The 27,712-nt window shown below is 39.3% G+C and overlaps 1 protein-coding gene across 2 annotated transcripts in view; it reads left to right on the top strand.

The window, feature by feature from the left end:
• The first annotated feature begins 1,787 nt into the window (after positions 1–1,787).
• The window catches only part of LOC124721787 (importin-13), a 189,705-nt gene continuing 163,780 nt past the window's right edge, over positions 1,788–27,712 (top strand). The window contains exons 1-5 of one of the 2 annotated variants that reach the window (XM_047246904.1): positions 1,788–1,969; positions 2,099–2,279; positions 19,458–19,625; positions 19,731–19,880; positions 20,661–20,733. In XM_047246904.1, the coding sequence (XP_047102860.1) occupies positions 2,127–2,279; positions 19,458–19,625; positions 19,731–19,880; positions 20,661–20,733 (544 nt within the window). In that variant the 5' untranslated portion in view covers positions 1,788–1,969; positions 2,099–2,126. Of the gene's footprint in view, positions 2,280–19,457; positions 19,626–19,730; positions 19,881–20,660; positions 20,734–27,712 lie in introns of both variants that reach the window. The other variant, XM_047246903.1, reaches the window with a different exon arrangement.

Here is a 27,712-nt window from a genome sequence, read left to right as displayed (position 1 = left end):
GGATATTCCACTCCTTATTGGGCGCAGGGGCGGTTTTGGAGCTGTGATGGCGGTGGTATTTACGTGTTTGGCTATTTTGCGCCTCAGAACCTTCGTATATGCAATGCACCCCCTGTAGATTGCAGTGTTGTGGAGTTTATGCTGTTGGGTCATGTGATCACCAGCGCATTTGTGGCAGCAGGGAGTGAGACCACATCGGAAAAAAATGGTTCAAATGGCTCTAAGCACTATCTGACTTAACATCAGAGGTCATCAGTACCCTAGACTTAGAACTACTTAAACCTAACTAACCTAAGGACATCACAAACATCCATGCCCAAGGCAGGATTCGAACCTGTGACCGTAGCAGCAGTGCGGTTACGGACTGAAGCGCCTAGAACCGCTAGGCCACAGCGGCCGGCAGACCGCATCAGATGCCCACATGTGCAAAGTACTGGCAGTTCTGGCATTGTTTGGGATTGCGGCATGTCGTAAGCCCATACATTGACAAAGATGTGAAGAAATAATTTTAACTTCAGCAGGTCGCGGGATTTGGCCTTGTCGGCCAACTCCACCATGTAGTTATGTGATGGTCTCACTGAGCCAAACTCAATCATTCAGTTTACAGGAATGCATTCCCACCCAAGAGCGGTGAGTTCCTTGTGTACTGTCTCTGCCAGGGCTAGAGAATCTATCCCCTTGATTGCATACTGCTGGGTCTTTTCCGAGACTGTACTGTACGTGAAGTTTCCTACCTTTCTCTCTTTTTGAAAGCTCAGCAGATTCATATAATCTGACTTGTTCACCACGTACAGTGCGGCATGGTCCCCAGTGAGGTTAGAGTCATATGTCGTGGGGTTGTGCTTGTTATTACACAATTTCCTTAAGAGACTAAGGTCTCAATAGTCATGTATGGTGACTTGTGGGAAGCCAGCCGAGGACTTGATGGTTTCTGCGTAGCTGCTTGTGTACTTAGGTGTGTTGAAGTCGTGGGGTTCTTTGTGATGTTCCCTGTGTTGCTGGTGTTGCTATTTTGCGTTGTCGGAGCTGGCAGCAGCACTCGGCTGTTGTCTCATGAGTTTGTGGGCTCACTTGTTAGTGTTTTTTCACGGGGTTTGTGTCGTGGACCGACCTGCTGCCACGATCCGTCTTCTGTGTTGACTGTGTCTTCTGTCAGCTCTAGCTACGGCTCTGTCGGTGCCTGAGCCACCAGATGTGATAGCGAGGGCATGTGTTTGCGGCAGAGGCTTGTGCGTGTGGTACGTGTGTCGGTGTTTGTGTGTGTTCACTCTCCATGAGAAGCTCAATCAGCTTTCGCTGCTCGGCGAACTGATGATCATTCGAGGCAACTGTGTCTTGGAACGCGGAGAATCTGTGAAAGAATGCTCATGTTTCGATATATGTCACCAGGGAGCTGTGGTGTAAGGAAAGCGGAGCAAAGGAGTACAACCGAGTTGAACTTTTTGTAACATGACAAGAGTTCGTCGCTTAAGTTGATCCACTAAAAACTGGAAGTTCATACTTGCAACTGTAGTATACCACTAGCTGTGGCGACACTTTTGTTGCGTGTGTGAACCTCGTTTGATGTAACACGGCCTGAAATGTAGATTTTTAGCAGCTCATATATTCGAAATAACTTATTTTATGAGTAAGTACTAGGACATTCTGTGAAACTAGCTCAAATGGTTTAATACGTGTTTTGCTTGACAACAATATTTCGTTTCAGATATGTAGTATATTATCTTTGCATAGCATGTGAAAAGCGATCATCTATGATTATCAAAGATTATGTGCTGTGTTATTGTCAAGTTATGGAGTGGTGGTGGAAGTTGAATGTGGGGTAGTTTGTTTTTGTTAATTATTGTATATTCAGATGTCTTATAAATAACGGGCTGTCGTAAGCCTATATTCATGCATTATGGTTGAACCGGAACAATTTTTTTCAGCAAATTCTTAAAACCAAATGTGTGTTCAGATGATGTATTTTAAGGTATACAAAAAAAATCTGTCTAGTTCAGGTGTTCCAGCACATAGAAAGAACATACGCATGTTAGACCACTGAGTCCGTATAATACTCTGCCGATAACATATTTACGAAGTGCTGAACATACCATTACAGACCTGGGATTAAGGCTTTCATAGGAATAATGGAATTCACATCTGAAGGCGTGGAGAAAGCTGTGACAGTATTTTACACATCTCGCACTTCAGATCAAGCAGAGGCACATCGTTGGTTAACTGAAGCTCAGGCATCTACTACAGCATGGAAATTTGTGTGGGAGCTGTTGGATCCGTCAAAGGCAAGTGGAGGTGTAATATTGATTTTGAGTCATGGTTGGTGTTTAAAAGTTCGTAATTGCAATGTTTTGTGAAGTACATATTGTAAACACTTTTCACTCTACTACCTTTCTTCGGACAGTTTCCTTACTTCCTCGGTATGAATCTCTTGTAATATTACGCAATTACCAAGCTATTGGTGTTTGCAGCATTTGAGCTATCCAGAACAATAAATTTCTGTGGTGACCTCATCGCCAAAGTTAAACTTCGGTAAGGTTCATTAAAAAAAAAAAAAAAAAATGCCGTTTATGAGAGTACGACACCTCCACACTCCACAGGTTTTCCATTCTGTTTCTTTTTATTGCAGTGTTTCAATTTGGTGAATTTATTTTTTCTCCATTACCTCATCTTACACCCATTTTTATTTGGTGCTGATATCTGCAGCATCCTTTGCCACATAAACAACTCGTTTGTTTATACATAACAAGTGTTATGCTGACGAGCTACAAATTTTATCTAAATGATATGTAATCCAACTTATTATTCAGATTGTTAATGTTATTTAGCTTGTGTTCCTTTTGATACTTCTCGGCACTTAGTGTTTTAGCTTGTTTTGACAATGGTCAGTATTGTCCTGCTTATTTTGCTTTGTTCTCAAGAATTTTTTTGTTTATCCATTTACCACTTATAGTTTTCACTTTTGTCTGTATCTATAGAGAATTGTGTAAACTTTTTTATGCCAGTCTTCGATCACAATATCAATTGTGTGTCCGGGCATTGTACGTAATTTTCAAATTTTTTTGTTCATTTCTTTCCGTATTTTATGTTGTGTTGTTATATATATCTCAGTGATAAGCTTCTTAACTGAGATATGTATATCAGTGTGATGCTAAACCCAGTAATACTATTTCCTAACCACTTCAGCTTTAACCATTTCCAGCAAATCATGAGTGCTTCTGGTATCTTGTACATTCTGGTGTCTTGTATGTATCCGTCTCCTACCTTCCAAACTTTACAGAAGCTCTCCTGCGAACCTTGCAGCGGATACTGGCAGAAATAAAGCTGTGAGTACCGGGCGTGAGTCGTGCTTCGGTAGCTCAGATGGTAGAGCACTTGCCCGCGAAAGGCAAAGGCCCCGAGTTCGAGTCTCGGTCGGGCACACAGTTTTAATCTGCCAGGAAGTTTCATATCAGCGCACACTCCACTGCAGAGTGAAAATCTCATTCTGGAAACATCCCCCAGGCTGTGGCTAAGCCATGTCTCCGCAGTATCCTTTCTTTCAGGAGTGCTAGTTCTGCAAGGTTCGCAGGAGAGCTTCTGTAAAGTTTGGAAGGTAGGAGACGGATACTGGCAGAAGTAAAGCTGTGAGTACCGGGCGTGGGTCGTGCTTCGGTAGCTCAGAGGTAGAGCACTTGCCCGCGAAAGGCAAAGGTCCCGAGTTTGAGTCTCGGTCGGACACACAGTTTTAATCTGCCAGGAAGTTTCATGATACTAACTAACTTAGTTTCACTGTTAAACGTTTTTTAGTCTTAAGAGTTACAGGAGGCAGCTTGGGTGAACAAATTTGGTGATATATCCTTGTTCTGTTACTGTAAATTAGAGAGACAGCTTCAGTAACATAAAAGAAAAGATGCAAGCAATAATGAGAGACAAATAATTTTTGATGTATATAGTGGTGTTTATAGAAATAAAAAAATTGCAAGGAACAGTTTCAGAAACAAATTCAAATACAAAGAAAGAAACTGTATTTTTCAAACTCTTCCATCTTGTATAAAACACTGTTTTCCTTGACATCTTGAACAAAAAACAAAATATGTTCACTTAAATGTATGAGATACAACCTTTTCAAAGGGCTAACTGTCAAGTTAACACCTGTGTGCTGTGACTTTGTAATGGTGGGACATCTGCCTTACATATAACGTTTTAGAAGAGACCCAAACAGCATCTTTTCTACTGGGCCATGGAAGGAATTGTGATTCAGCAGAAGATATGCAGTTAATCTCAACATCCTTAAATACATGTGGTAACTGGAAAATGTGCCCTGTGTACCAGCTTTCATCATATTTGAAAGACACTTACTGCCCCACTTGCAGCGGTTCCAACAGAGCATTTTCGCAAGCCGCAATAGTAACAGTGGCCCCATTTGCATCTGTTGAAAGTCTGTTCACTAGAAAGGTGCTAACAGTGATGACTAGAAAAGTGTGATGTAATCGTGCTCTTCTGTTCTGAAAAACTTTCATACTGTTTGACTGCCTGTGAAGAAACAAAGAACATCTTAATGCCCTATATTATGTGTACAACTCTTTCACGTAAACTAAAATAAGTCTTTTCTGCAAGTGATCCTTCCTGCACGAAGTCTTGAAAAATTATCATTTTCATAAAGCACCATTATGGCTTGTTCACAGTTTCGGGTTAATGTCTTTTGACCACTCTGGAGAAGCAGTTACACCACTACTGCCTTTAACTTTTCTTGCTGTATGTACCATGTGCTCTTTCATACCAAAAGTAGCTGCTACTCCGACCGTGCTCCACGAAGGGGGAGCAAGGGTTAAAACATAATCAGTTCAATGCAAATTGAAATTACACATTTTTGAGTGAGGAGCTCCAGTACAACAGGAAAATGTTTTACACTGTTTATGTGGGACCCCACAAAATACACGGCATTTATATCGGCATTTATATGTTCTTTGTTTCGTCACAGTGGATCAAATCATATGAAGGTTTCTTCAAAAGCAGGTACAGTGAGGACATTTGCAGGAACATGGTCTTACTGTGTACTTCTAGTCACTACTGTAACACATTTCTGATGATGAGACTTTCAAGAGATGCAAGTGGGACCACTTGCTATAGCAGCTCATGGAAAAGCTTTGTTGGAACAGCTGCAAGTGGAACAGTATGTGGCTTTTAAATACAATCAAAACGGGTACATAGGACACATTTCCTAGTTATCACGTGAATTTAAAGATGCTGAAATTAACTACATGTTTCCTGCTGAGTCACAATTCCTTCCATAGCTCAGTAGGAAATACTCTGTTTGGGACCCCTTCTCCAGTGGGTGCCACAGCAATACAAAACCACAATGCATGTTTGTATAAACTTGACTTCGAAAAAATCGTATCTCTTACCTTAGTTAATTTTTTGATCCAGATATCAAGGAAAACAATGTTATATGCAAGATGGAAGAGTTTTAAAAATACAATTTCCTTCTTTGTATTTGAATTTGTTTACGAAACTATTCCTTTCAGAATTTTTATCTCTATATACACTGGTATATATGTAAAAAAAATCATTAATGTCTCTCGTTATTACATGTGTCCGATCCAGTTGGCCTTTCTCTGAAGAATTGTATTCAGAATAGTTTTCTTCTCTCCTAGTTGTCTCAGTACATAGTCATTTGTCACCTGATCTGTCCACTTGATCTTCTCTGTTCTTCTCCAGCGCCACATTTCAAACCTTCCCAGGTATATTTTCTCCATTTTCCTCACGGTCCACGTGTCTCTGTATAGTGAAATCCTTCAGATGTAGCACTTCACCAGTTTCTTCTTTAATATCAAGCTCAACTTACTGTTGAGCAGAGACCTTTGCCATGGTGACTCTTGCTAAAGTTCCGTTTCTTGCAGAGGGTAACTTTAGTCAGCAATCTTCCCATGTACTTGAAATGAAATGCATCACATTCTTCTGATCTCGATTGCTGGCAGTTATCCTCAAAGTTTTCTCCTGTTTTGATATCTGCATCACTTTGATTTCTTGATGTTGATTTCCATGTCTTATCAGTTTCCACCAACTGATTCAACATGTGTTGCAGCTGTCTTTAATTTTCGGCAAGCACCACCAGGTCATCTGCATACTTGATGGTGTTGCTGAGTCATCGTCCTACCCTGAAGTTTCCACATCCTTTCAAAGCTCATCTTGCCAGCCATTCTCCATACACGTTAAGAGACTCGGTGATAGACAACATCCTTCTGACTTCTCTTCCTATATAAGGATATATCTCCACATTTGTTCACCCAAGCTGTCTCATGTAATTCTATACACTGGAAAGTGATTTGACAGTGAAATACAACAATATACATTAAGCAAAATGGTCATTAACTGTTATCAGCTCTCGTCGGTTTACAGTTCTGACCTAAAGGTCAACCACAAATATTTTAGGAACAGTGTTTCAAGAAATACACATGGTTTATATTTACCAGTTCCATATAGTATTGAATGTGGGTGGTGTGTGTAAGAGACATTTTCATTTTATTCTTTGCCATTGGATAAAATATGTTAGGATATTCTTCTTTGCTCCGAAGATTGCTACCAGATATGTAAACATTTCAGCAAAAAATCAGATTGAGATTCAATTGTCTACATACCCTCACAGGACTTTGAAGTTCCTCAAATTTAATGTTTTTTGCCAATGGTGTCATCTTTACATGAAGGTAAGAACTATTAATTGCAGTGCCAAATGCCTTTCATTATTATTTATACTTAAGACTAGGACTAAAGAGTTATAGTGCACAAGCTAAGGTCTGTACGATTTTCCTATACAAAGTTATGTTTTTTAAAAAAATCTGGAATTTAAAGCATGGCATGGAAAAAGTATTTTTCTCAACATTTTTCATAAAAAATCTAAATCATGTATCCTACTTTTATACATTGTATCAGTTTAGTGCCCTACATACTAGATGTGTATTCAGGTCTGTAGGTCAACTCATTACTAAGTAGTAGATCTCTCAAAATAGAGAATTTGGCAAATAACTTTGCACACACCCTTGAATCTTCAAACCTGACTTTATCAAAAGTGGTCTGAGTTAGGCCAGTGCTATTTGGCAGTTACACTGTTGAAACATGTAGGTATTCATGTACCAAATATTACTAAATTCTGAAGGGGTTATCTTATAAGCCCCTGTGAGATTACATATATAGCAATCCAGATAGATAAGGAATGGTTGGATAAATATATTCTGTACTAAATGCCTCAAAGGAAAGGGATTGATTATGGGATGCACTGAGCTGTGGAAAAGAGCATCTAATTATGACTGTTTTGTAATTCTTTTTGCCTCTGTCCTTGCATGATGGAGGAACCAGTTACCTATTTTCTCTTTTACTGTTATGGTGCAAAGCACAGACACTATGTGCCAGATATGAGTATTTTTCTATGCAGGTTGGTACAAATACAGCTCTTGTAATGAGATGGTGTCAGCTTCAAATCCTATTTGACCCATCATGAGTTGGCTTTCCATAACTTACCCTCCTGGATCAACCTCCTTTGGAACACCTGGCCCACTTGTGAATTAGATTGAATTGAGCTGCCATGTTATCTCAAATTTGAATTGAATATATTTTGCGAAAGATGACAGGATATTAATGGTGATGGTGTATTTGCATACAGTATTCAAATGGAACGTACCAGGCAACATAAAATTGAGTTAGCATTGAAATATGAGTCAAAGGAGTACATTTGGAATATTGGGAGCAAAGACATTTCATAAGTCTGTCACCAAACATGAATTAACTAAAGTCTTGTATGAATCATAACTGAAGTTCTAAGAAATTGTGAATTCTTTAGTGAATGTGGTTGTGACAGGTGACTTGGCAATAAAAAAATTCCAGGCCTACAAAACACAGTTAGTTACATGTTCCTGAGATTGTTTGAACAATTCTATCAAATGATATACAACAAATCAGTGTACAGGATATGTATATATGGTTAGTGTTAACATAAATGAACACATTATTTTTTAGTCCTATGCCATGCAACTATACTTAAAAACTAGTGGTATTTTTTTTAAAAAGTGCTACCAATTTTTAAATGAAATTCATACACGGAACAGGAGTAGTTCACAAGAAATGCTTGCTGTCCATGCTTTACAGATCTACATACCATATCAAATGGAAAGGCTTTTCCGTAATTGCCAATGGGCAATGAGGCCCATGGGATTTGGGCCAAGGATTGCCTTTTTAGAGATAGGTATGGCTGCTCTGGAAGCTTTACACCAAGGTTGGAGCACGTCTCCACCTTGACTAACTCTGCCAGTTGCCTGTACGAACTGAAGACGCCTTCAGAACCCAAGTGAGAGGCATTATTGGTGCCAATGAGTGTCACAACTTTACTGCACTCTGTACACTCAATAGCCACTGGCCGTGCCTCCTCTACATCTCGGTTGAGGTCCCCCAGCAGACATACCGATTGCACGTTGACTTTGTTTCTGGTCGTGGATGCTGTTTCCCTAAGTTATCACATAACACATGTAACATTGGAGTTCCAAATAACTAGTAAACCACTCCACCTCCTCCCTAACAGTGTGTCATTCAGTTGGCATTATGATATGGTGTTTTACCATGGGCTACTTGGTCTACCTTTCCTCCACTCTGGATTTGAGAGCATCTAAGAATTGGCTCACAGTGGCTAACAGCGACGTTGTTCCTCGCTTGGGCCAGATCTTATTGGCAGTTTGATAGCTTTTTCCAGTGTGTTGTCTACAGTGGCAATGGAGTATGATTCTTAGTCGACGGCAATGAACTGCCCATCCTGGAATTGTTTTTCTTCTCTTCTTCCACACATTCCTTTAGGGATGGGTTGTGGCTTCTCATGACACATAGTGATCCAAAGTTCCCCTTGACTTCCTGCAGTGCTTATGATCATCTTTGGTATGTATATTTCTTTTGTGAGCCCGAGTAGCTTTTTGCAGTCGACAAAAACTTTTCAGTTTAACAGTGCGTCTAGATTGGTGACTGAAACTCGCCTTATTGATAACTGTGGGTAACAAAGTTCTCAGTGGCAAACAACTCTCCAGAGCAATCTTTGTTCTGTGTACATGTTGGATTGGCTTCTTCAGTCTGGAGCTCTTTTCTTTCACACTTATGAAGGCTTGTGATGCCTGCAAGAAGTTCCACCCAATAACAACATTATAGTTACATTCTGTTAAAATGATGTGTCTGATGTGTCCTGTCATTGTTAGTTTTTCTTGCAACATGTTCCCATCAGCTGGATGTATTTCCCATTTGTGACCTTCAGCACAACTGCTTTTGCATTGTGGAAGATAGTCGTCTTTATTTGTGTTGTGTACATAGTTCCGTGTACACAATTTTCCCACTAGAGTGCGCCCCGCTAAGCAAAACAGCGCAGGCACAGTGCTCGTCCATCTCCGCACTACGAGATGGCGCTGTCTTAGAGACGGACCAAATTCTGCTTCCGCCAATCCGTGTATTAATATGTAACGCAGCCAATGAGATTGCTGCTAACGTAGAACCTTTTCTCCTCGCGGATCACACTCGCGCGGTGGTACCTGAATGCTCGAGGTATATAACGAGTGTACAGACCTCTGATTAGTCAGTCTGCATCAGTCTCCATTAGTCTGTAGTCAAGTTTCAGTCTGAGCCTAATAAGATTATCATATTCCTGTACATAGCCATGAAGATAAATGTATAGACACTTTGTCAAGTATCAGAGATATGTGAGAATAAGATTAACATACCAAGACCAAAGGAACTTCAGATTGTCAATTGTAGATAGCATCCAGAGTCAAGTTAAGTAAGGTTTATGATTGTTATTATTTTAATAAATGTGTGTGAAAATTAATCAAGTTCTGTTTAAAGTTGGTCACTGTCAGTCTGCTACTCTAAGCGTGCAAGTGGCATTTCTATAGTCTGACCTAACGGCAGAAGTTAAACACACCACGAAAGACCACAAGACATATTGCTGACACTCGCCTACTTTGTTACAGTGACAAGTCAAATAATCTGATGGTGTGTGTACCGAAGGTCTTACAGTACGCACCCCGCAATTTGGTAATGGTAAACATTTGACATTACAGAAAAAGAAACTCGAGTCGACTAGCGCCCAAACAGTTTCGCTGTTAATGATGATGTCAATGAGATTTCCTGTCATCTTGGCAACTCTTGTCCACGAGGGATTTACATTTGTGACAGTCTCACCTCCATGAATTTGTTGGCTAGGCAAGCAGTTGCAATGTGCCTTGAAGCCCTCTGCTAGGATCTCCACCTGTCCTCGCTGGAATGTGCTTCATGTATTTTCTCATGCACAGTCCTTGGTTGGTGCCAAAGCCACAAATTAGGTCTGATTTATTTCAAGGTCCTCCAAGTGTTAGTCATCCCATGACCTTTTGGCATCTCTTATTTTGAGTTCTCCAGGAGTTTCAGGGGACAGCCATCATTTACACTGATGGCTGTAAAATTGTGAATAAGATTGTGTTTACTCATACATCCCCTGCCGGTCAGGATCACCATTCATAGCCAGGAACATGGAGCGTTTTTCAGCCAAGCTGATTCTCAATAACAGAGCCCTCCACTTTATTAAACAGCCTCCCTTGACCACATGTTAATACACACATCTGCGTGGTGATGACGAATGGCTACAGGTTGTTGGGGAGTTACCTCATTCAGGATACGGCGATGGACTGCATACCGTATGGTGACTATTATTGTGTGCAGTTGACTAATGTGGGTAAGACTGTTGTGATGGTTGACTTTCTGTGTCGTAGTAGTGATCAAACACTCATAATCTTTCTCTGCAGTAGAGTACTACTTGTCGTGACCTCTTCAGTGGAAACTTACCAGTGAGTTGTCCTCAGTGCTTCGAAAATCTCTTCTTCCTCTGGGCATTACACTTGGCTATTGGAAGTTGTTCCACAGTTCTGTTGTTTGGGCCTCCTTTATGAAAAGCTGACTTGGTTGCCCCATAGTCCTCAACTCGTCAACTAAAGACTAATTGCGTGCAGAAGGTTAATACTCTTTGCTTCCTTGCCCACACCTCTTGGCATGTGGATTGTGCTACTCTCCTCTGCATTTATCTGGCTGTGATGTCATCTTTGCTGGACTATTATTGGCAGATTCATGGCCCTGCGGCACCTTCGGCTTTGAAATTATTCGAGCCAGTCCATCACAGTCAAGTTCGTCTGGACAGTCGTGCCTTCCGGTCTAGTCCTTGCTGAAGTGGGGATCTTGCCTCTTCAGTTCCAACAGTACCAACTGTTGGTCTCCTATGTAGTTGCCATTTTTCATTTCCCTGATCATCCACCATATCCCATCCTTCTTGCATATGAGGGCTGTTGACCTCCTGATACCCACTGTCAGGTGAGATTACCAGTTGCAATGTGCCTTGAAGCCCTCTGCCAGGATCTCCACCTGTCCTCGCTGGAATGTGCTTCATGTATTTTCTCATGCACAGTCCTTGGTTGGTGCCAAAGCCACAAATTAGGTCTGATTTATTTCAAGGTCCTCCAAGTGTTAGTCATCCCATGACCTTTTGGCATCTGTTATTTTGAGTTCTCCAGGAGTTTCAGGGTGCAGCCATCTTTTACACTGACAGCTGTAAAATTGTGAATAAGATTGTGTTTGGAGAATGAAATTTTCACTCCACAGGGGAGTGTGCGCTGATACGAAACTTCCTGGCAGATGAAAACTGTGTGCCTGACCGAGGCTCAAACTCAGGACCTTTGCCTTTCATCTCGGCCCGGCACACAGTTTTAATCTAGTTGGGAAACCAGGTATGTCTCACAAAGAACGAGCCTGTACATATTTAATAAACAAAGTTTATAATTTCATACCAAAAGAAGGGTACTTACAAATGCAGTGTCGTTTAATATAAGGAGTAGTTACAGAATGCCACAGAGTAACAGTTGGCATGGCTAGCAAAGTTATCAGCTCTCCTCAGTTGATGAAAACCATCATCAATGATGTCTGTCATGTCTAAAAAATGAAAGAACAGAACTAGGGATCAGAAACTGATCTTTGTTTAAAAAACAGTGAAACAATAACTGAAATGAAAAAGAGATGGGGGCCATCTCCATGTAACGTGGAATACCTGCCATAAATGGGACTTACTTGTATCAAAATGATGAACTGTCATCACTTTACCGATTAAAATATGATCCTGTTGGTGTATTTCAAGAAACAGACAATGCCCCTCATAAATGTTATCCTGGGAAGTACTGGGTCCTGAAGTGTGAAGAATAAAATAAATCTAGTGATGAAAACTAATGAAATAAATATATTGAAATATACTGAAAATTATTTTAACTGTTTTGGGGGCCACCAAAAATGGAAAGGAAGAAGCTTATGCTGCTGTTCAAACTTACCGAAAGCTGACACACGTGTGTTTTGTTACCAACACAGCAATTGACAACATGAGCTACAAGCGTGCAGTGTGTTGTCGAAGTGTGTGCAGTGGCTGCCATCCATATACTGACACGGTTAAGGAAATTGAAGTAACACGGGCAACACAGAAGATAAAAAAAAGTGCGCTACTAGTGCTTTGCTGAGGAATTGTGGTCACCGTGCAAACTATCAGACTCAGCTCCCTGTATTACATAAAATTGAACCAGAATAATACTAATATAATAATGTTTCTAAGATGAACTACTTATTTCTGAATCATTAAAATGGTGTATACAATAAATGGATCAGACGACCTACACGTGGGCCGGCAGTCTGAGTAAACGTGAATATTAACAGAAAAAAAGCTGTAATAAGCTAACCGACTAGTTAGATGTTGAGAACCCTTACTACAAAAATTCAAATAGTCAAAGTTGGTCAGTAAAGCTTGGTACCTTAATTCCATTTGGTTATTGAGAGTATTATCAGAGGACTGTCTTATGGACTTTATCCTCAAGCACATTTCAGACACCTCCCCTTCTCTCTTTATTGTGAAGATCTGAAATAGAATGTTGATTATCACATAAGTGAGGTATTAGTGCAGATTTTAAACTGCTCACATTGAGATGTTCTTTAAAGTGAATTTCAAAACCTGTGCTTATTTGCCCAATGTACTTTTGAGAACAGTCTTTAGTCTATTTGGCACCAACATTCTGCAGGATAAAAAATGCAGCATTTGTGTTATTCTTTTTTAAACATTTGGCAACTCTTTCTGAAAAGGGGCTGTAAAATTATCATTACTTTTCAGCTTTGAATGGTGATTAACAAGTTAGAGAAAGAGTCCAAATACTATGTTTTCAAGATCCCTTTTGGAAAGGCAGTGTGCATTGAGTTTAATTGCTTTTATCTCCCTAAAAATAAGGGATGTTGCTCTCAGTTTTCGAAATTTCATGAAATATTTATACAGATAGAGTGGCATGATTTCAGAGACTTGCAGATTTGATTTTGTGTATATAGACTGAAGCAGTGAGTGGAAATTTGTACGAAGGCTGAGAATTGAACCTGGGTGCCCTGGTTACTAGGCAGGTGCATTAGCCACTAAGCCACCTTGGCACAGTGGTTCACACAACTGCACGGCTTAGCCTGGCACACTTTCATCCTCAATCCAAATTCTCACTGCTGCCCCAGTTCTGCCTTACAAACGAACAGAATTGCCGAGGCTCTCCGTGTTCTGGAATAGAATACATGAAATCATATCTTTATGAGACCATTAAAGTCTCTGAAATTGTGTTATTTCATTTGCACCTGGGTTTCAGGCTTCATCCCCCATTTATGTTCGATACTGAGATGCTGTTCCAGAACGTGGAGAGCCTCGGCAGTTCTGTTCATGTGTAAGGTTGAATTTATGGTAGACTGGGCTGGCAGTGAGAATTAGGATCAAGGAGGGAGGTGTGCCAGGGTAATATGTGCAGTTGTATGAACTGCTGTGCCAACGTGGCTTTTTAGCTAATGCACGTGCCTAGTAAGCAGGAGATCTGGGTTCGATTCCCAGCCTTGGACAAATTTGCACACACCCGTTTAGTCTATATACATAAAACCTCAGAACAAAAGAGCACATAGTACTCAATGTCTTAAAAGTTCCTTATTGTTGTTGACTGGTTTGGCACAGCTCTCCATGCTACTATATTCTGTGCAAGCCTCTTCATCTCTGTGTAAGTACTGCAACCTACATCTTTCTTAATCTGTTCATCATATTCATCTCTTGGTCTCCCTCTACGATTTTTACCTCCGCCCCACACACACACACACACACACACACACACACACACACACACACACACACACAATTCCCTGCAAAACTAAATTGGTGTTCCTTTGATGTCTCAGTATGTATCCTATCAACCAATCCATTCTTTTAGTCAAGTTTTGCCTCAAATTTCTTGTCTCCCCACCTCTATTCAGTATTTCATCATTTGTTATGTGATCTACCCATCTAATCTTCAACATTCTTCCCTAGCACCACAGTTGAAAAGCCTCTGTTCTCTTTTTCTCTCAACTGTTTGTCATCCATTTTTCACTTCAGTCAGTGGCTACACCCCGGACAAATATATTCAGAAAAGACTTACTAACACACAAATCTATGTTTGTGGTTAACAAATTTCTCTTCTTCAGAAACACTTTTCTGAGCATTGCCAATCTACGTTGTATACCGTCTATATTTCGCCCATCATCATTTATTTTGCTGCCCAAGTAGCAAAACTCATCTACTACTTTGTGTCTCATTTAATAATCTAATTCCCTCAGGATCACCTGATTTAATTTGATTACATTCCTTTATCCTTATTTTGCTTTTGTTGATGTTCATCTTATGTCCTCCTTTCAAGACACTGTCCATTCTGTTCAACTGCTCTTCCAAGTTCTTTGCTGCCTGTGACAGAATTTCAATGCCATTGGTGAACTTCAAACTTTTTATTTCTTCTCCCTGAACGTTAATTCCTACTCCAAATTTTTATTTGGTTTCCTTTACAGCTTGCTCAGTGTACAGATTGAATAACTTCGGGGATAGGCCACAACCCTATCTCACTTTCTTCTCAACCACTGCTTCTCTTTCCTGCCCCTCGACTCTTATAACTGCCATCTGGTTTCTGTACAAGTTGTAAGTAATCTTTCACTCCCTGTATTCTGCCCCTACTACCTTCAGAGTTTCAAAGAGAGTATTCCAGTCAACACTGTCAAGAGAGTTCTCTAAGCCTACAAATGCTATAAATGTGGGTTTTCCTTTCCTAAACCTATTCTCTAAGACAAGTCATCGGGTGAGTATTACCTTGCATGTTCCTACATTTCTCTGGAATCCGAACTGATCTTCCCCAAGGTTGGCTTCTACCAGTTTTTCCATTCTTCTGTAAAGAATTCATTTTAGTATTTTGCAACCATGACCTATTAAACTGATAATTCAATAATATTCACAACTGTCAGCACCCTCTTTCTTTGGAATTGGAATTATTACATTCTTCTTGAAATCTGAAGTATTTTGCTTGTCTGGTGTATCTCACATACCAGATGGAAGAGTTTTGTCATGGGTGGCTCTCCCAAGGCTATCAGTCTCTGACAGAATGTTGTCTACTTCTGGGCCTTTGTTTCGACTTGGATCTTTCAGTGCTGCTCGGTCAAATTGTTCTTGCTGTATCATACCTCCCATTTCATCTTCATCTGCATCTTCTACCCTTTCTGTAATATTGCCTTCAACTTTTCTCATGTATAGACCTTTCCACATTTCAAATTTCCCTTGCCTGCGTATACTGGTTTTCCATCTGGGCTTGTGATATGCGTACAGCTGCTTCTCTTTTTTCCAAAGGCTACTTTCGTTTTCCTGTAGGTGGTATCTATCTTTCCCCTAGTGAAATATGCTTCTAAATCCTTACATTTGTCCTCTAGTCGGTCCTGCTTAGCCATTTTCCTGTCAGATATTTTATCCTTTCATCAGTTAATTCAGTATCTACTGTGTAATCTAAGCATTTCTCCAAGCTTTGTCTTTTTACCTATTTGCTCCTTTACTGCCTTCAGTATTCCATTTCTCAAAGCTACCCATTCTTCTTGTACTGTAAAATCCTTTCCCCTGTTGTAGTCAATCACTGCCTAATGCTCCCTCTAAAACTTTCAACAACCTCTGGCTCTTTCAACTTATCCATGTCCCAGTTCCTTAATTTCCCAACTTTTTGCAATTTATTCAGTTTTAAGCTACAGTTCATAACCAATAAATTGTAGTCAGAGTTCACATCTGCCCCTGGAAATGCCTTATAGTTTAAAATCTAGTTCCAAAATCTCTGTCTTACTGTTTTATAATCAATCTGAACCCTTCTGGTGTCTCCAGCTCTGCTACAGGTCCTTCTTTCACAATTCTTAAATGAAGTATTAGCCATGATTAAATTGTGCTCTGTGCAAAGTTCTGCCAGGTGACTTCCTCTTTCATTCCTTTCCCCCAGTCCTTGTTTGCCTACTTTTTCCCTTTCTCTTCTGTTACCTAGCATCAAATTCCTATCCCCTACAACTATTAAACTTTTATCTTCATTAAGGATACAAGGTGCTTTTCCAGCTCAATATTATGTACAAATCAACACCTATTTCTTTCAGGTACTGTTTATAATGTATATGTTTTACAGATTTTTTTGTTGATATCAGGTATTGCAGCACACTTTCTAAACAAATTAGAAGTGTTTTGAATATTTTTGAACCTGTTTAGGCTTATTAAAAAAAATTACAAAGAAATTGATGCAATTTTTTTCCGTAATGCTTTCTCAGATTGATGTACCATTTAATCCAAAGTTATAAATTTGAAGGAGACCAAATTTTTACCAGATATGCGTTACATGATGGCCGAGGCACTAGACCTATTTAATCCCGCCTATTATGTATATTACAAGGATAAAAAATATCACGTCTTTCATCGTAATTTTTATAATTTTTTCCCTTACAAAATGTTATTTTTTCTATAATTTAGTTGATTCTGCAATAAAGCTTAGGTCTTCTACATAAGTATGGACTATTTATTGCAAGTCACAGAAAAAATTAGAGCAATGCTTTATAAACTTTAGGAAATATTAGTACCTGAATTATGAAAAACACAACTTGCGGGAAACTGCGAATGAAGCTTCCTCAATCTAGCACCCATCCTCTTTTGCACATGTCCACAACACTCAAGTTTTGTGACCAAGGTATCACCATAAACATTGAACCCATTAATTTTATTGAAGGCTTTAGAGTCCCCATCGCCTAGGTACTTTGTATATCTAATGTTATAAACGGGCACCGACCTCTGTAAAATAGTTTTAGAGCTCCATCACACTTCATACCTCCACTGTAACCATCATAATTCTTAGAACACTGATGTTCAATATGTCCTTCAGTGTTACCATGGCAGGTGTGGCAGTACTTAGATAAGCACTCAACATCAACAACTTTTCCATTTTCCAGAGAAGTAGCACTTATAACACCATTCAAGCAACGATGTCCTCGATGTTGCCATGTCCGATCAAGTGCAACAGCAATGTCCCTGGTTTATTTACAGTTTCTTCTACTGCACGTTTCATAGATGCTTTAGACACAACTGTCAAGGCACCTAAAAGTATTTTTATGTACTTTCTGAGCCTACTGGTAGGAGGAGGAAGGTCCATCAAACCACAAAATGTTTGAGCAGCCTTTTTTCCTTTTCCTATTGCACAGATTGCATTCACTAACTTCAAATTCACATCATATGAATTATGCACAATGTTCAAAGTCATTTTCGAGATAGATTTATTGCAGGATCTACAAAGAACAACCAATTTTGATGCCAAACCCTTCCTGCTACTTTGTTTCCTACACCATCAAATTGTTTACATTTTGCCACTTCCTTTATCAAAGAAGATAAGGTGCCCACATCAACAACAACTAATCCGCTACAAACAGTGTCATTGTTAACACAAAAATTTGAATCGTCATGTGGGAGTATGTTCCCTGAAGAACTGATACGTAGGTTACTTTCAACAGTGTGGCTTGCTTTGTTTGTGAATTGGTTACCACAGAGATTCATTTTATTTAATTTCTTAGTTCATATTTATTGCACACTAAAGGATATGTTATTCCACAAATATATGTAGGTTTTGGGCAACAAACATTCAGTAACACGTGAACAAACTGCTTCAGCAAAACAAAAGTAAATACTAGCAAAGATAATCGTTTACAGATACTAGAAACCTGCATTGGTACCAACATATACAATGTATCATATGTATAATCACTGGAAACAGATAGTTCACAGCTCTTTTCGAAATAATACTGGTTTCTGTAACAGAAATAAAGGGGGCGTGGTGGCATAGATGACCGTAACTTTAAAATTTGGTGTATATAGGTCATTTTTCATTTGAAACCCTATAATGTATATATCAATGTAATCAGGAAAGACTATTGAATTTTATAAAGCTATAAAGAATTTTGATTTTTCCACCATTTATAAGTACCCTGTATCCTTAACTATCTCAATAATTTCTTTTATCTTATCATACATTTCTTCAGTCTTATCATCATCTGTGGAGCTAATTGGCATATTAACCAGTACTACTATGGTGGGTGTGGGTGTAGTGTCTGTCTTGACTACGATGATAGGTTCTCTATGCTGTTCACAGTATCTTACTCACATTCCTGTTATCTTATTCATTATTATAACTACGTCTGCATTGCCCTTCTTTGATTTTGTATTTATAACTCTGTACTCACGTGACGAGAAGTACTGTTCCTCCTGCTACCAAACTTTGTTAATTCCCCTTATATCTAACTTCAACCTATCCATTTCCCTTTTTAAATTTTCTAATGTACCTGCTCCTCCTGATGGTGACGTCCTTCTGAGTAGTCCTCACCCGGAAATCCGAATGGGTGTCAATTTTACCTTCGAGATATTTTACCCAACAGGATGCCTTCATCATTAACTCACAGAGTGGAGCTGCATGCTCTTAGGGAAAAGATTACAGCTGTAGTTTCCATTTTCTTTGAGCTGTTTACAGTACTACCACAGCAAGGCCAGTTTGGTTGATGTTTTGAGGCCAGATCAGTCAGTCACCCACATTGCTCCTGCAACTACTGAAAATGCTGCTGGTCCCCTTCAGGTACTACATGTTTGTCTGGCTTCTCAACAGATACCCCTCCATTGTGATTGCACCTACGGTATGAAGATTTGTATCGCTGAGACACGCAAGCCACCCCACTAGCAGCTTGGTCCATGGTTCATGGGGGGACAATTTCCTTATTATGAAGAAAAAAAAATACTGTGGAAATTACTCATATTAAATGAGCTGCCATGTCCTGTGTATTTCACCACTATCTTTTGTTATTACCGAAAGCTGTGCGTGAAGCACAAGAATAATACATTTTGTACAAGCTACACCCAGAAACGTGTATTTCATAAACATTACACTTACTCTATCCATTATATTAGGTGATGAATAATATACAAAGTAATTTAGTTCTTTAGAAATATTTTCAGAATAAATGACTAACTTTTTCACTTTGCCTTTGCTTTCAAAAAATTGTGATTGTTGTTTTTAAGACATTTAATTTTCATTTTACAGCTAACAGAAGTGCAGTTTTTTGGTGCTATTACATTGCATTCGAAGATAGTGAAGTGGTGGCATGAAATTCCTATTGATCAGTATACTCCTCTGAGGAACCAGATTTTAGGTTCCATTGCGTCTCATTGCAGTGGTCCAAAAATAGTTCTCAGTAAGCTTTGTGCAGCTGTAAGTGTTAAAAATATTGTGTTACTAGTGTTTCTTTACATTTATGCAGCATCTTTATTTAAGTACAGTGTTATAGAAATTCATTAATGTAATTACTTGTTACAGCTGTCTGCTTACATTATTAATGTTACGCCTGAGCATTGGCCCAATCCCATCAATGAACTTATACAGACATTTCTGACACCTTCCACAACTGTCCCAGCCGAACGAACAGCTTGGATTCTGATGGAAATTCTTACCATGCTACCAGATGAAGTACGTCAGCAGAAATATTTAATTATGTGGATTTCACAATTATTTTTGCATGATGCACTGGATAAATATCTTGCATTTTACATTGTATATACTACCTGTGTTTCATTTTTTTTCTATATTTCTCTAGATTTTTGGTACCTTTGAGTACTGGACCAGTTCTTACTTTATTCGTTCCAGTTAAAGGGAGAGAGTGGTAGGCGCTAATTACTTAAATCAATAAATGGATGCATGTAGTAAAACAGATGTGATGTTATTAGCTGATAGGTAAAACAGTAATACTCATTAACACTTGTATACACTGATTATGCAACTCCACGAACATGGGAGTAAAATGAACCCTGAATTGTGATAGAGTCAGCATATTGATCATTTCAGTTATTAATAACAAGGCATTTAGATTCATTCACAGCAACAAACTGTATTAAGAATACTTAAAATGCTCCTTGATGTTTTGAATATATGTTTAACATTAAAATAGGAAAATTTGTAATGGTGTGATCTTGCTACTGAGTAATTTTTCGTGGAATTTAGTAATCACTTTTGTCTCTGGTGCAGCTACCTTTCTCATTTAGATTCTTAAAAAAAAAGTTAAATAATAAGAGCTCACCTCAACACTGCAATTTTAAAGTTAGAATTTGGGAACTATTTTTAAGGAGGAGAGTGTAACATTTCAGATGAAGACCATTAATTAAGTTTTCTTGGTGAGGTATGAGATCACTTTGTAATACATATTTTGTCTTTGTATGCAGAGAAACTGAATTTTGTTGTGCTCTTTTGCAGCTGAATAATTCTCGTATTGGTGCCCAACAGAAAGGAGCAGTACTGGCGTGTCTTCGTGATAGTGTTCATAGAGGTTTGTTCATTTGGCTATCAGTACTTTGTTCAGGTATTATCTTTGCTGTGAAATAATAGCCACATATCAGGGCACACCCTCCATAGATAAGTCATAATTACCTTGCCCTCTTTTTTTTTTTGTTAAGGAATATGTTGATGAATAGATTAGCCTCTGTGTGTGTGTGTGTGTCATCACCAGTGTTTGCACATGATTACTGGACAGAACTTGAGTATTCTTGTAGCTTACTGTATAGTGGGTAAATTTATGTATAGTTTTATTGTACTTAGACTGTGTGGGACTGACTCATTCATTTCTTTTATCAATTTATAGTGTTGTACAATCGTTATATTCCACCTGTATCGTGTGAGAAAATATTTTGGGGAATGTTATCAGTTTTTTCATGACTCCTTCGATAGTTTGTAAATTTTGTTGTTCATAGTACCGGGTGGTTGTAATTAAACTTTCCAAAATTTAACACATAGTAACATGGAAACTAATTACCGTTCAAGTACCAAACTTTGTAGCATTAATGTCCAGAGTATGGGGTGGATGATTTCTATGCGTCACAGCACCATCATCCAGCTCCAACTACGACTACCAGGTGCCGTGGTCAGTCATCGTGATTCATAGTCTCACACACCTGACCAGTTGCAGTGCATTTGTTGATGTGTCAACATGAGCTTGGACAAAAGGAGTAGGGCATTATTGGTGAAGCTCTATTATCAAAACAACAGTAATGCTGCAGCTGCACTTCGAAAATATCGCTGGCTGAAAGAATTATGGAAGGGTCCTCTTTCTCCACCTGCTGTGTGGAGCATGATGAAGATGTTTGAATCAACTGGAGAATTGGGGGTCACTCCAGGAAGAGGCCAACAACCGATTGCACCACAGGTGGTTGGTGAAATCACTGCTTCTATGGCAGACAGTTCTGTGCACAATTCAGGATCATCAGGTAGTGTACATGCTGTGTTACGACTGTTGAACATTCTGTGGTCCACTGTAAGGAAGGTGCTTCGAACCATTTTCAAATGGTATCTGTACAAGATCCATATCGTACAGCAGCTTGCACCACAGTACGCACGACATGGTGTTGACTTTGCTCTCCACTTTCTCTCAAGGATTGAAGTTGACGAGGGCTGGCTCTGAACCATCCTATGGACAGACGAAGCTCATTTTTCTCTGATGGACGAGGTTAACATACAGAATTGCTGAGTGTGGGGATCTTCACCTCCAGTCATTGTGCATGAAGTTCCTCTGTATGGTGAATGTGTCACCGTATGGTGTGGCTTCACGGCTGTATTGATCATTGGCCTATTCTTTTTGAACAGGTTAGCACTCAAGGACCAAAGACGTGCAGTGTGACTGGCCAGCATTACTGCGATATGTTTTGCCAGCATGTCATACCCGTCCTGCAGGAGAGAGATGCATTGAACTCAACAGTTTTTATGTAAGATGGGGCCCACTGCACATCGCTCGTGAAGTTCCACCTGCTTCTCCGAAACACATTTGGAAACGATCGAATTATCAGCTGATCATTTCCAAATGCTTGGTTGGTTCATTCACCTGATCTCACTCCCTGTGATTTCTGGTTGTGGGGCTACCTGAAGGACAGGGTTTACCAAGGGGGGCATTCACATGTGCTGATCTAAAGTGCAGCATTACCAAGAGAGGAAGCCAGCATACCTATGGACATGCTTTGTTCTGCTGTGCAGAAAGCAACCCTGTGCTTTCAGTCTCTTCAGGACACTGATGTGTGCCACATTGAACCCCTTTTGTACCATTATGTAATGGTATGATGTACTTTAGTAGCACATTAAAAGTGTTTCAATTGGGTTGATTCTGCATGATTTCTCTTCCCCATGTCCTTGACATTAATGCTACCAAGTTTGGTCCTCGTACTGGAATTAGTTTCCATGTTAAAACATGTTAAATAGGGAAGGTTTAATTATAACCACCGGGTATTTACACAAGTATACAGTCTGAGTCAGAGAAGATTCAAGTGCATCTGGTCACCAGTAATGAGCGAATTAAACCTACTGTCGGAATCCTTGTTAAACAGTGTAGCATATAAAACAGATTAGTTCAGACACTAAATTCATTTGATAGTGAAAAATCGTGACTGGAATGCAAACAGTATTGTCAACCAATGGAACTTGAACTCTTCACCAGAAGTCAGAAATATTCTTCAGGATACGTGGCTGCATTGCCAATCTGTAAAATTCTCTGACATATCAGCCACTGATGCAAGGGTGTTTTGCTGACTAACTCATCACATACCCTGACGAATTTTATTGATTGTGAGAATGCCTGTGGAAGCCTGTGCTTACACCTTCATCAGATGAGGTATGATTTATGTGCTTGCATGGCATGCAAGATGAATATTTGAGTCACAGGACCTCAGATGTGAGATGTAACACTTGGACTGTGTGCTGAGGAGCAATTGATACTCTGCCAGTTGCACAAGAAGTGTCACGAAGCTTATCACTCAGTGAATTGACACATTAGAAGAAAAAATTCTGATACAGCGTTTCTGCCATATGTTTCCATGGTGATCAACCGAATTGTCTGTATAAGGTACAAACACTGTGTAAGGATTATTTACAAACTGACCAAGAAGGTCAAGGAGTGTCTCAGCTTGGCAAAGGACAGAAGGGAGCACTTACGATGTCGGAGATGTACTGTATGCTGTGTACATTTGGGAAAAGTCTGTATTAGAATGATTGGACAATCCATTACTGTCCATAAATGGTACTGCAAGCTGGGACAGGTGGAGAATTGTCCATGGCGGAGCATGCATTGTGCGAGATAGACCACATAATAGCATTAGCTGCAGTTAGGTTCTTGCTGTGAAGAAGAGCTATCATGTCCCCTTGTTCAGGAAAAGTCATAGAAATTCATTTGAAAGAAGAAAGTCTAGTACCTTCCGCCGTGGAAGTCGAACACGCGGCAGAACAAATGGACGTGGTCAGCCCATAGAGGGCTTCGCCTCCGCGGCGGCTATTCCGCGCAGCGAGGGCGCCACTGCTATACCACGTGCAGACCGCGGCCGATAGCCGCTCCCTCCGGTTTCGTATATAGGGACCCGCTCTGCCCTAGTCCAGCCAGTCTGGTACTCGCCCTGGATTTCGTTTCTATCTCGGTGGTACTGCGTTCTGGTCGTTGCTCGTTGTTGACATTTGCCTGGCTCTGGTTCCGAGTGGATTTACGTTTGGTGTTCGATGTTGTGGTTTCCACAAGCCTCCGTTGTTTATCTCTTCCTTGTTGTGTCGCTCATAGTCGGTCGTGGTCAGTTGTTGTCAGTTGTCGTTGGTCTGTCGTCCGACTCGTCCTGTGTTTACCCGGTGGTGCATGCTCCACTGCCGGTGGCTTCCCCGCCTGGCGGCTCCGATCCGCTGCCCAAGGCGTTCCCGCTGTTGGTTGTGGTTACTACAGAAAGCCTCAGTGTTAATGGATCGTGGATTCCTGTGCTGCAGTGATCAACTGTTGCAAGTATTAAGGGGAGAAATACAGTGGTAATGAGCAGGGAAAAGACCTCAGATGTTGGGGTGAAAAGTACATATGACCTCCGGCCATGGGCTTGACTCCAGTTCACTACTAGCAATGGAGGGTGAACGTATGACAATGCTGGCCACTTGTGTTGGAAAAACTTCAGGAAACTGTTAGATTAGATTCAATTGATTAGATTAGATCAGATCAGATCAATACTTGTTACATAGATCATGAATACGACACTTCATAATGATGTGGAATGTGTCAGCTTAATAAAAGGTGTCTATACAAATTACACAAAATATTACATGACACTTAATTTTTTTATTTTTTTTATTTTATTTTTTTTGTGGGGTGTGTGAAAATTACCCACTTACTATATCCAAAAATTTGTCTAATGAGTAGAAGGAGTTTGCCATTAAGAAATTCTTTTAGTTTCCTTTTAAATGCTATATGGCTATCTGTCAGACTTTTGATGCTATTAGAGGAGTGACCAAAGATGGCAGCATAATTTACCCCCTTCTGAGCCAAAGTTAGATTTAACCTTGTGTAGTGAAGATCATCCTTTCTCCTAGTGTTTTTGCCATGTACTTTTGAATTCGTTCAGATTGCTTATAACAAATTTCATAAGTGAATATATATAGTATGAGGCTACAGTGAAGACCTCTAGCTCTTTAAATAAGTGTCTGCAGGATGATCTTGGATGAGCTTCAGCAATTATTCTGATTACACTCTTTTGTGCAATGAACACTCTTTTATTCAATGGTGAGTTACCCCAGAATATGATGCCACACGAAAGCAGAGAATGAAAATAGGCGTGGTAAGCTAATTTACTGAGATGTATATCGCCAAAATTTGCAATGACCCTATTAGCATAAGTAGCTGAACTCAAATGTTTCAGCAGATCTTCAGTATGTTTTTTCCAGTTCAACCTCTCATCAATGCATACACCTAGAAATTTTGAATATTCTACCTTTGCTACCGATTTCTGATTGAAGTCTATATTTTTTAATGGTGTCATTCCATTTACTGTGTGGAACTGTATGTACTTTGTTTTGTCAAAGTTTAATGAGAGCCCATTTGCAGAGAACCACTTAATGATTTTCTGAAAAACATTGTTTACAACTTCCCCAGTTAATTCTTGTCTGTTGCATGTGCTAGCTATACTTGTATCATCGGCAAAAAGTACCAGCTTTGCATCTTCGTGAATATAGAATGGCAAGTCATTAATATATATTAAGAACAGCAGAGGACCCAAGACCGAAACTTGCGGCACCCCATTCTTGATTGTTCCCCAGTTTGAGAAATCACCAGTTTTTTGCATATTATGTGAACTACTTATTTCAACTTTCTGCACTCCTCCAGTTAGGTATGATTTAAACCATTTGAGCACTGTCCCATTCATACCACAGTACTTGAGCTTATCTGGAAGTATTCCATGATTTACACAATCAAAAGCCTTTGAGAGATCACAAAAAATCCCAACACGTGACTTCCGGTTACTCAGAGCATTTAATATTTCATTAGTGAAAGTATATATAGCATTTTTCATTGAAAAACCTTTCTGGAAACCAAACTGACATTTTGTTAAAACTTTATTTTTGCAAATGTGTGAAGCTACTATACAATACATTACTTTTTCAAGAATTTTGGATAATGCAGTCAGATGAGAGATTGGACGGTAGTTGTTGACATCAGACATATCCCCGTTTTAATGCAGTGGTTTAACAGTGGCATACTTCAGTCTATCTGGGAAAATACCCTGCTTCAGAGAGCTATTACATATGTGACTTTTGTAAGAATCTACTTTTTTCTTTAATCCACCAATATTTTGGTTAAATATGGTAACATTATTATTTACTTTCCTGATGTGAGAATCTTGTGAGTTTTTGTCCTCTTTAGCACCTGCCTGCCTGAACTTCTCATTGGACACTGATATTAGTCTAAAACATCTCTTGGGAACAATATTTTATTATCCTGCTGGAAATGCCATCAATTCTATGTGAGCTTTTATTATTGAGATAGTTTATTATCTTCCAAATTTCAGAAGGAGAGGTGAGTGGAAATGGTGTGGGTAAGACCTCTTCCATTAACTGCCTTGCTTCTTCTAATGAACATTTAGATCCTATTTTCTCTACAATATTTAAAAAATGATTATTCAAAATGTTTCCGACTTCTGGCTTGTTGTTTGTCAAGTTTCCATTTGCTTTGATGGTAATGCCGTCGTCCTGTACTCTTTGTTGCCCTGTCTCCCTTGTAATAATATTCCAAATTGTTTTGATTTTGTTATCAGAGGTATTAATCTCAGGCATGATGCACATGCTTCTGGACTTTTTAATAACCTTCCTTAATGTAGCACAGTAGTTTTTATAATATTTGGCTTTTTCAGGGTCATTACTCTTTCTTGTTGTTAGATACAGTTCCCTTTTGTGGTTACAAGATATTTTTATTCCTTTAGTAAGCCAAGGTTTTTTGCATGGTTTCTTATAATTAGATTTAACTACTTTCTTGGGGAAACAGTTTTCAAATTCTCTTACAAGTGTATCATGAAATAAGTTATATTTTAAATTAGCATCGGGTTCCTTGTACACCTCATCCCACTATAACTGCTGAAGATTTTCCCTGAAATTTCTAATTGTTGAGTCATTAATTGAATGCACAACTTTGGAGGGTAGTTTTGAATTACTGAATGGAGCTATGTTATATACTGTAACAAGCTGAGCACCATGGTCAGAAAGGCCATTCTCAACAGGACAAGAATTTATGTTTTTACACATATCTTGGCCTATAAAAGTGTCATCTATCAATGTGCTGCTGTCCTCTACTACCCGAGTAGGAAAATTAATGACAGATGTCAGATTGAAAGAACCGAGCAAGACTTCCACGCCATTCTTCCTATTACACTCTTTCAGTGAATCAACATTGAAGTCCCCACAAATAATAATTTGCTTTCCCCTGTCTGACAGATAGCACAACAAGGCAGCCAAGTTTTCCAGGAATAAATGAAAGTTTCCTGAAGGGGACCCATATACTGTTACAATTATAAGAGAGCCCTCCTTCAGTTTAAGTTGACAGGCACATGCATCTATATGTTGCTCTAGACAAAACTTTTTTGTATGTAAGCTTTTTACAGAGTGATAACTTTTGACGTACATGGCAACTCCTCCTCTCACCTTATTCTCTCTACTCATATATGCAGCTAGTTTATAACCACTGATGTTTACCTTTTCCATATCAGACACAATGTGATGCTTAGACAGGCATAGTATATCTATTACATTATTAGATTCAGTGTCAGCTAAATAAACCAGGACCTCATCTGCTTTATTCTTCAATCCCAGAATATTTTGGTGAAAAATGGTAACCTTATTTTTTACTTTACTTTTGTGAGAATCTGCTTTTTTCTTTAATCCACCAATATTTTGGTTAAATATGGTAACATTAGTATTTACTTTCCTGATGTGAGAATCTTGTGAGTTTTAGACCTCTTTAGCACCTGCCTGCCTGA

This window comes from Schistocerca piceifrons, chromosome X, assembly GCF_021461385.2.
Source record: "Schistocerca piceifrons isolate TAMUIC-IGC-003096 chromosome X, iqSchPice1.1, whole genome shotgun sequence".
Classification (NCBI taxonomy): domain Eukaryota; kingdom Metazoa; phylum Arthropoda; class Insecta; order Orthoptera; family Acrididae; genus Schistocerca; species Schistocerca piceifrons.
Note: the sequence above shows the minus strand (reverse complement) of the source record. Positions and strands in the feature narration are given on the sequence as shown.